Genomic DNA, 9,920 nt, shown 5'->3' on the forward strand with positions numbered 1-9,920 from the left:
ATATCCAAGTTGGGGGCTACAAACCTTTGCTGGGTCTTTCCTGTGAACTTTTTACAGAGACACCGGGTGCAGCATTCAGAAAAGGCAGTGTCGATTCTGCCGGCAGCCGGCAGAATAATTTTTCCGAAATTCTACCGGCAGTTTCGGACGGCGCGTGTATCAATGGGGAGCTCGTTAACATAGCCCCCCCCCCTCCCCCTCCTTTAGCGGCGACAGTCTGCGGCTGCTCATTAGAAATATATTGACCTATTTGGCCCACCAGTACCACCGCATCGCGGCGGCGTGCCGGCCGGCCCAAGCCCCGCTGTCCTCCATTCAACCCCAAAAAGGAAGTGTTTCGTCAACAACATTCGTGTTTTTTTTTTGTGTGTTCTTTTTTTAGTGTTAATTCTAAAAGAAAGATTTCGTAAATATCGCCTAATACCTCAACAAAAAACTAAATTCCGAAGAAAAAAAAAATTCCCTCGGGGGATTGAACTAAGATCCTGCTGTGTATGAGGCGCACATCTTACCCACTGAGCTAATCCACAGCTTAGTGTAGGCGTGTTTACAATCCGTTTTATACGAGACCCAATAGGCGACTACTGCCGGCACTTTTTCCTCCCGGTCATTGTGCCGGCTGCCGGCAGAATAGACACTTCCTTCAGAAAACAGCTCCGTTTCAAAATATGGGAGCCCTGAAAAGGGCCGTTTAGACCGCTACCAGAACCTGTAACTGACGTAACGAACACTAGACAAGCGGTTGGCGCATGAGCCGTCTTTATGCACGCAGGCGGGCGACGGGCTCAGCGCAGTGGATCACTCAAAGTCACCGGTGCCGTCAGCATCCTCCCTGTCTGCGTTGGGGCTGTAGATTTTGGCGGCCGCGGTGACGAACTACTGGAATCTATCAGTGTTTCTGCGCGCCTTCTCCCTCCTCCAAAATATGAGCTTTGCAAGGTGACCAGTGAAATGGTGGCTCTCGCGCCGTCCAGATGAAAGAGAGTTTTTGACGTGGGCCCAGGTGCCCTCCACCGTATTGGTGTGCGCACCAGTGTTCGGGTCGACAAAGTGCAGCTTGTGGTTAACGGTGAGGTGCGTGAAGCGAGCGTCATCTGCAAGCTTGCGATAGCCAGTCCAACAGTCAGTGATTATTCTTGTTCCAGAGCGGACCCACTTGGCTATTAGCCCTTGCAGGGTTTTAGCGTCACGGGTCTCCACGGGAACAAGAAAGCGGCACCCGCTGCCACGCTCCACACCGCCGAAAACCCCCTGGCCAGGCCTTAAATACCCGCGATGGTATTTTCGCCGTCCGAACATACTCTCGTCTAGTTCTACAATCACACCTTCGCCGCCAATCATCTCTGAATGCGTAAGGATGGCATTTACCACAACCTCCCAACAAAGGCTCGACCAATCACCTATTGTCTCACTTGCGACATCAGTGTTTTCCGCTGAATGACGGCGCACGGTAGGTTCTGGCACCAGAGGTAGATGATTTTCATGAGCTGGGGAAGCGTCAGGTGGGATCCTTCGAAAAAGGAACCGCTCCTTACCGAGACCTCGCCCCGGCACTAAACCTTGACCGGCTTCCTCTTGGGCACCTCACGAGTTATCCACACACCGGACCTCCACGAGTAGTCATCCGCAGATCTAGCGCGGACTTGCAGCGTCATCGGAACTTCGCGCTCTGGGCACGCACGAGAACCCCAGGAGCAGGCCCATGCCCTAAAGCAAATTAATTGCTTCAAGAGGGTCTTTTATGGCGTCATGAAGACGGCACAAGTTAAACGCCATGGCACTGCGATGCTCGCCTCTGGAAGAATAAAGCGCCGAGGGGGCTAAACGAGCAGAACTGCGCGCTTCTTTGCATTTAATATTTTTATTTGATCCGCCATTTTTACCTCGTGACGCCATTCTAACAAACTCATTGGTTAATTGGTCGGACCACACCATCGCGTGACAAAGAAAACGCCAATCGTATGACCAGAATGGTTGCCACGGTCGACATCGCTACAAAGAAGAGAACAGTCTTCAAAAATGTTATTTCAGAAATAAAATAACAAAGTGGATAAAAAAAAATATATATATATATATATATATATAAGAAGGGAGCCGTTCTCGGGTGGCGTGCTCTTTGATGAGAGGTGTTGCTCGCAATGGTTCCTAGAGTGTGTGTGTCTGTGTTTTTTTTTATTATTTTTTTTTTTAAGCCGCAGCTCTTAGGCGCCCGTTTCCGGCTTCAGCGGCGTCGGTGTCGCCGTTGGCGTAACCGTAAGGTCACGTTACCCCCCCCCCCCCCCGGTCACGTGACCACCCAGGTCACGTGACCCCACCCCGTCACGTGACCCCCCAGCTCAGGTGACCCAACCCACGTCACGTGACAGGTCACGTGACCCCCAGCTGTAGGAGGGAGGTGGAGGAGGATGGAAGCGAGGGGAGGAGGTTGAAGGATGAGGAGGAGGTGAGGGAGAAAGAGGGGTGGAGGATGAGGATAAGGAGAGGAGGAGTAGCAGGCAGGATCGCGAGGGAGGAGGGGTATACCCTCCCTTCAGTACCCTTCCCTCCTCCTCCTCAAGAGCTGCGCTTCAATTCGGCGTTACAGGGAGTTGTAAACGGCTTTCATTTTTTACCCTAGAGGATGCCACGACCCTTATTTGAAGGTGATTTGTTAATTCAACAACAAACAACGCGCGTTGTAACGAAGGTTTGAGGGAGTTTGGGCGTCAGAATTCCACGTAGTCTAGAAGAAAAGGAAAGTATTACCCAATTCTACCTCCACCCCCTATAGGGTGTGGAGGTAGTTTGGACTACCTAAGAGAATTGAGTTTACTGGCTCGGGGTGTATGGCACCATGCCTTAGAGGCGGTTTATTAGATCAGCGTCTTATAAAGGCCCTGTCACATTGAGGCAACAGTGGACAACCCTATCCGGCAACACGAGGAAATCGTGTTGCCGGTGACTCCGTTACATTGCGGCAACAACAACAGTCGGACATGTTGCTGCCGCCCGGCCACCGTGTTCTCCGATTAGTTGTCCGACAACCCTGTCACACCACGCTCACGGCGGGGGCAACGCGGGGAACATTCCGCCATCTTGATTATTTACCTCCGTTTGTGTGCGGCGCGGCGTCGCTGGAAGTGTGACTCCGCAAAGTGTTAGTGCGTTCGAAGAGCCGGAAACTACAACGAGACGACAGCAACCAGTGACTGTGATTAGAAAATTTGACACGGATGGTATTTTTCGCCTTTTTTTTATCAAACTGTTCTTCATTCGCTGACAAAGCAGATAGCCGTAACCGAGAAAAACTGTATGAAGTGTTCCTGTCCGGTTCTTCCCTTCATGCAATACCTATTTCTACTGTAAAATTGAGCTAGCACCGGCAGCACCCCAAAGCGTCTTTTGTAGCGTGGTGTTGAGCTGAACTGACAGTGCTTAGAAACTGTGACACCGACACGATCGGCCTTTAGAACAAACGGTGGAATAAATATTTTTCAACGCTGCCTTTTTGCCTACCGCCCTGCTATGGGATCGCTTCATTCCCCAAAACGTCCTGGGTATTTTTGAAACAAATCAGGTGTCTGGTAACGGTTGTTCCCAAGTTCCAAGCGTCAACAATCATGATAAGAGTGGTCGTTTTAATGCTTCGATTTTTTAGTCGTCGTTTTCCTGGTTATTTTATTCTACTTTATCAAGTGAGCGGGCATGCCGTTTTATTTCACAAGCAGAAATGTTAGCTGGTCTCTCGGCAGTTCTAATTTCAACACCAGTCTGAACGTTCACGACCTTAGCTGTGACCATCTCGACAATGGCTTTCCGCAATTACGCAGTAAAAACACTCATCAAATTATTTGATCGGCACGCCAGCCTTAATTATTGTTAAATGACTTATTCAAAATCTTTATTCGAGTAAGACGTTATTGATAGGGAACTAGCTTTGCCATCGAAGCTATCTCTGTTGTGTTACCGGCCCGAAATTCGCTCAGCCAGCGATCAGAGCAACACACGTTGTACAACAGTTGTTGCTGCTGTTTTTGCTGCCGAAAGCTGTCATAACGAGGCAACATTTTAGTTGTCGTCCAAGTTGTCCTCCTGTTGACGCGATGTGACAGGTTTGTCGGACAACACGGGGAGCGAGCAACAAGTTGCCGGACTTTTGGACAACGTGTTGTGTTGCTGTCGCCGTCGTGTTGCCTCAGTGTGACAGGGCCTTAAGAATGCTGTGAGTAAGGCAAATGTTTTAGTGGCTTTTCTCCCCAGGCGCTTACTGAGCCTGGGGAGAAAAGAATGTCTTCAGTTGTCGCGTCGGCAACTTCTGCGAGCTGCAGCCCATTTGGGAGAGATTTCTTTGCGTCCGCTAGATTTGGACAGACCCAGATGAAGTGTTCTAATTCCTCGGAAACGTTACAGCTTGAGCAGTTCGGGCTGACTGTCGGGTCCAGACGATGAATTGCCTTTGCAGTGAAGGCACACCCAGTGCGAAGTCTATTCAGAATGGAGGTGCTGACTCGTGAAAGCTTTGGGGACACACATGCGGGTGGTCTTCCGCCAGAGATTCACGGATCAGGATGTTGTCGCTTTATTTCTTTGTGTATAAGTTGTCTGGCCTCGTGGATGCTTAATACATAGAGTGTGGGCACATTAAGGCCGATTCTCACATGCAGCGAGGCGCTGATGTAGCGCTGCTCACGTGTCGTCACCTACCTGTCATCTGCCATGAGCAACAGTTTTGGCAGTTAAATACAAAGCTGGTAAACGTTTCCAACAGCACACGCTTAGCGCGAGGTTAGCGCTATGCTTGTAGCGCTCCGCTGCATCTGTGAACAGGCCTTAATGTGCGCTGCATCTGTGAACAGGTATGTGCGCTTCTGCTGCGAGACAATCGGCTGTCTCGTTGCCTGTGATGGCAACGTGTGAGGGGAGCCATTGAAATGCTAATTGCCAGCCTTTCGTTTCCAAGTTTCTTGCTGTGTGGGCTGCGTACTGTGCATAGGGGGGGGGGGGGGGGGGGGCATCGTCTAGGTTGCTGAGTAGTACCAGAGCTGCCCTGGAGTCCGTTAGAAAGACTGCCTTTTCGCAGTCGGAGATGTCGTCAAATGATTCAAGGTCAAGCCAAAGAGCGGCTAGTTCAGCGGTTGTGGAGGAGGTATGAAAACAGTTTTCTTTATCTGGTCACATTAAGTTCTCGGGTGGAGATTGCTGCAGTCGATGATTCACAGCTGTAAAGCACCGAGCCATCGGTGTAGACATGTACCCGTCCTAGGAAAAATTACTCCATTAGCTCTTCAGCGAGGCCTCGGGCGATAACTTATGCCGTAAGCTGTTTGTTTCTGAGCATGGGAATGAACTCATCGATATTCAGTGATCGGGTGCATAATGGTGGAGCTGGGTAGATCATATCAGGGGCTTCTATAAGCTCTTCAAACTCTGTTGCGAGATATCCTAGACGAGAGAGGGGTCGGCTGCACGAGCGGTTCTGGGGAGAACCCGTAGACTGGCAGGTTGTTTGGCGTGTGATGTGGCGAACCGTCAGTTCGTTTCTGTGGTTTTTAACAAGGTCCATCCTTCCTTCTACTAGCCTCGGAATTTTAAGTGAGTTCCTGGGTAGGTATGTATCATAGACATAAAATAACCGCAACTGGTAGGAGTGGTTCAATGGACCTCCCAATTCTACGACACATGAACAAAAACTACAAAAAGAGGGCAACAATATAAAAACTAAAATTTCATTATATATCCCTGATTGTACTTGTTTTCATGTGCATCGACCAGTAAGGTGAAACTTTGTACCACGCAACACGCGTTCTGGGCTGCAAGTATTGCTAGCAGAAAGATGAGCAACCATTAGTGTACGGTTTCTGCGTGAACTCCATGTTTGAGTGTGTTGTTCACTGGGCATGGCCGGAAGTAATTTTAATGGTGGGGAATGCACGTTGGATAATCACAGTGGAAGCTCGCTCTCGTCATGTGCTCAGCAGCCACAGACTCAGCTACGGCCATCAGTAGATACCCCCCCCCCCTTCATATAGTTATTGGCCCCAATATGCCGCAAATAGTTAAATCAAACCCCCGAGATGCGAAACTGATTGTTTCTGTGTTTGTTCAAAAAAAAAAAAAAAACATTAAAACGTTTTGTACGCCTTGTTTTGTTTTTTTTCTTTTTTTTTCAATGGAACCGTTTTTGGCGGTTTTAGATAATACCCTGCAAGTTTCGCAGTACCTTTATCTTTATAAGAACAAAACGTTATTAATGAAAATCGTATAAACTCTTTACAACTTCGAACGCTCTTCAACCTCTACTTTTTTTAGTGCTTTTTGCAGGAAATGATTTTCATGCGTTCCCTGGAACACCCTGAATATAATAATAACCGACCTTATATACTCGGTAGTTAAGAGGTAGTTATACAAGTATAGAAAGCGAGCGCTGTGTAAGACGACCCAGACATTTGACATGTAGTAACGGAGTTTTCTCACACTGTTGATTCGGGAACACCCAATATACAGTTCATATCCCTACTATTCAATCGCAGAAAGAACAAGAACAGCAGTTACAAAAACACTCCAGATTAAAAACATAGGCTTTATATAGTCGGTAACAAGTTAAAAGTACAAGGGAAGCTCAGAAAAGTTCGCAATAAATTGCGTAAATTATATCGCCGTGGCTCACCAAAGAATAATGATTAATCACACTTATTAGGAGACGTTGCAAATGTCGGGTTTTGCAGAACCCAGCCTAGAGCAGACCAATCCGAAGAGATTTGACATGGCTTCTTCCTGAAACAGTTTGCTGTGCCAACCGTCGACCTCTATGTAAGGAACGTAGGTTATATGGGGGACTAAAGCCCACGTCTTCTGTCCCATCTTGTAGAAAAGCAGCGAACCCAGCTTTGACTTGACGCAGCGATCGATGATTTTCCAATTGAGACCAATGGCTCCGGCGCACGCTTGTGCCACGTCCAGTGGCGATTTTGAAACGCGGACATGCAGTTGACGTACTCGAGGCTTTTGTAGCGCGGACTCGTCATTGCTATGGCACACGTTTGTATCATGTTGGCCACACATTCTTTGCTACCGTGATGGCACTTTATTTCTATCACCTTTTTGGCGTCCTTTCTGGTGAATTTTTTTATGGTGGCGAGCCCGAACGGTATCAGGCGGATTTCCACGAGCTCCCCAAGCTTTTCGTACGTAGGCCACAGCTGGTCAGTGATAAAGCGCTGACTGAAGGGGCAGTACGATTCATAGAAGAGTCGGACCTTGACGACGGTTGAAGTGGACACAACCTTGGATGCTTCAGGTATGGCGTGACCTTGGCTGAGGAAAAACAGCGTTAACCATGGGACTGCCGCCCCGCTGGCAGGGGGTAACATGGTTCGATAAAGGGTGATAGTGAAATGTGTTCGACTGCCGAAGATTGGGAAGCGTTATGTTAAGATTGATTTCGATTTCACTTTCTTCTCTTCTTTCATCTTTGGCGTTCTGCCAAACATCTCAAGTAGCTATCCACAGAAACAAGGTAAAGCATAGGCTAGCACACACCAGCTCGAAGCACGTGGCAAAAAATCTCGCGCTCCAGAACCCATGAATTCAGGGTACAATCCTCATCCCTACCCGTTTCGATCTGGATGAGCATCGTACCGGCGTGCGGTCGTGTAGCACTACTGCGTGGTGGATGTTAAAGGAGCAGTGCAACGATTTTCACGTCAAATTAATTTGCATCTTGTATTTTTTAGATTGTTTGTTTTGTCATAAAGGACAGAAAAGGCTTCTTCGTCCTTCGAATTGTTGCGTTCCCGCCGCGTAATCGCGAGATGAAAATTAGAAAATCTCCCGATCGGTAGCCGCGAGCGGAGGCCGTGAGAACCACGCGGCCTAATGCAAAAAGGGGCTTGTAAAAAAAAAGGCAAGTTTTGTGCAATTACCTGCTCAATAAAAGGTAATTTTACTATTTATTCTGTCGTTTCAACATAAATATAAATGCTCAAAAAACTGGTATGATCGACAAAATTTTTATTACACGGAGTTTCAACAACGCCATCTATCCGAGGTTACCAAAGTTCAAGTTAAAACATTTAGTTTCAACCTGAACTTTGAACGTGAACTCTATCTGCTTCCGCGATTAGTTGCCAGAAGCCGGACAGACGCAGAGCCGGATGTTGCAAGCACCTGGTAAGGTGGTTGCGAGCGGGTGAGTTCTCGCTGCTGACTGATGGCGTCAGAGAGAGAGAACTTCATCGGAACCCCGCGCGTCCCGCTTTCACGTTAGAGCGCACGTGCCTCGGAAGATGGTGAAGGAGTTGAGAAGTACCAAAGACCACAATCTTTGTCACTTTTTTAAATAAAAACTGGGAGAATAAAGTCTCCCTCTGGTAGCTGCTAATGCCTGTTCAGGAGTTTACCTAATGTCTTGACTGTCAGTGCCCATTTTCCTTTCAATACCGACTGCGATCTGTTTTGCTGCTTCCTGATGGTCTTTCCCACAAAGAACCGTTTGGTTCCCTTCTAGTCGACTCACGTTGTTCCCAGAGCCTGGGGCGGTTCTCCGCACTCTTGGTACTTCCGTCACCTCGGTTTCCGTTGTACGTGTAGCATGGAACAATGTTTTCTGTAGATCTAAGGGCTAGCATCCATACGTGATTCATCTAGTATAGGATCCAAAGGCGGCGATTTCCTTTAAAACATCGCACCTTCCAAGCTCCTCTCTGAAGTCCTCGATCCGGTATGGTCGTTCCCGGAGATCAGAGTGTAAAAAATTAAAGACGTTTACAAATCTCTGTAATGCGATGCTAGAGCGCAGCTCTTGAGGAGGAGTAGGGGAGGTTATGGAGGGGATGGTATGCCCCTCCTCCCCCCAAACCCTCCCCTCCTCCTCTTTCCCTCCTCCTCCTTCTCTCCTGCCGCTGAATCTGTTTATGGGCTACGTTAGACGAAGTCGTGACGTCATTTTCTCCACTAAATTTAGCGGGGAAACTGAATTGGTGTTGAGGCCACGTGACGTCAATTTCCCCGCTAAGTTTAGCGGGAAAATTTCCCCGCCAAACGTAGCAACAATCTGTTTCGCCAAATGTAGCGGAAAATTTTTTCCGCTCAATTTAGCGGCAAAATTTCCCCCCTAAATTTAGTGGGAAATGTTTCCGCTTAATTTAGCGGGAAAATGTCCCGGCTAGCTTTAGCGGGAAAAGTTTCCGCTAAATTTATTGGGAAAATACCCTTCTAGCTTTAGCGGGAAAACGTCCCATAATGCAACGCGCGCGGTTACGTTGACGCCGACGGCGACGCCGACACCGCTCAACCCGGAAACGGGCGCCTAAGAGCTGTGCTCTAACACAGAGTATAGCGCAGCATGATCAGCGGTAGCAGGACAGCTTCGTATTCACCCTTAGAGGCAAAGGACGATGATCCGCGACCGTGGAAGGCCGTTGAAAGCGCTCCTTTGGAGATCATTTTTTTTTTTTTCGAAAGTCTGACTTTCTCGGCGTCTCAGAGATGCTTTCCAAGTTCCAACCCGACACTCCTACTCGAGGCCACTCAAGGAACGCTTGCACGACTTTGGGGCGATCCGGAGTTTATATGTTTATATGCTTCGCTATCCCGTTTCACCTTTTAATGGCGAACCTCAAGCGTCCTCCAAGTTTTAACGGAAAAAGCGGGTGCGTTAAATAGGAGTTGTCGTGTTCCGTTTCGCAAAGTTTAAGAATCAACATAATTACTTTCTTAACCAACGTCAACATCCCTGTTACCTGTGATGTTATACTTCCCTTACCGCTTCGCATTGTAGCCAAAGATATAAATTTAGCACGCTGTTCAGCATCAGCGAGCAGGCGCATAGGAAATCCAAGATAATTTATCCCGTCTCTTCCGCCATCTATAGGGCGGTGGAGTTGCTGATACTGAAGTATTTGCAGCATCCCTCGTTCGCTTTGGCTCAGCCCCCTTCTCCC

The 9,920-nt window shown here is 48.3% G+C and overlaps 1 protein-coding gene across 1 annotated transcript; it reads right to left on the reverse strand.

The window, feature by feature from the left end:
- Window positions 1-6,672: 6,672 nt before the first annotated feature.
- LOC120839409 (gamma-interferon-inducible lysosomal thiol reductase-like) lies at window positions 6,673-7,349 on the reverse strand. The gene is made up of 2 exons (XM_042289183.1): window positions 7,077-7,349; window positions 6,673-6,981 (listed from the first exon to the last, which is right to left on the reverse strand). Exons 1-2 carry the CDS (start codon window positions 7,347-7,349, stop codon window positions 6,673-6,675), a joined length of 582 nt encoding a protein of 193 aa, XP_042145117.1.
- Between the last annotated feature and the right edge of the window lie 2,571 nt (window positions 7,350-9,920).

The sequence above is a fragment of the Ixodes scapularis genome, unplaced genomic scaffold (genome assembly GCF_016920785.2).
Source record: "Ixodes scapularis isolate PalLabHiFi unplaced genomic scaffold, ASM1692078v2 PGA_scaffold12__126_contigs__length_90152505, whole genome shotgun sequence".
Taxonomy (NCBI): domain Eukaryota; kingdom Metazoa; phylum Arthropoda; class Arachnida; order Ixodida; family Ixodidae; genus Ixodes; species Ixodes scapularis.

Excerpts from the sequence above, each read along its gene's own strand:
- LOC120839409 (XM_042289183.1), bottom strand. The coding sequence starts at position 7,349 with ATGTTACCCCCTGCCAGCGGGGCGGCAGTCCCATGGTTAACGCTGTTT. Across the intron at positions 6,982-7,076 it reads CCAGAAAGGACGCCAAAAAG|CCTCGAGTACGTCAACTGCA; the intron begins GTGATAGAAATA and ends GCGCTACAAAAG.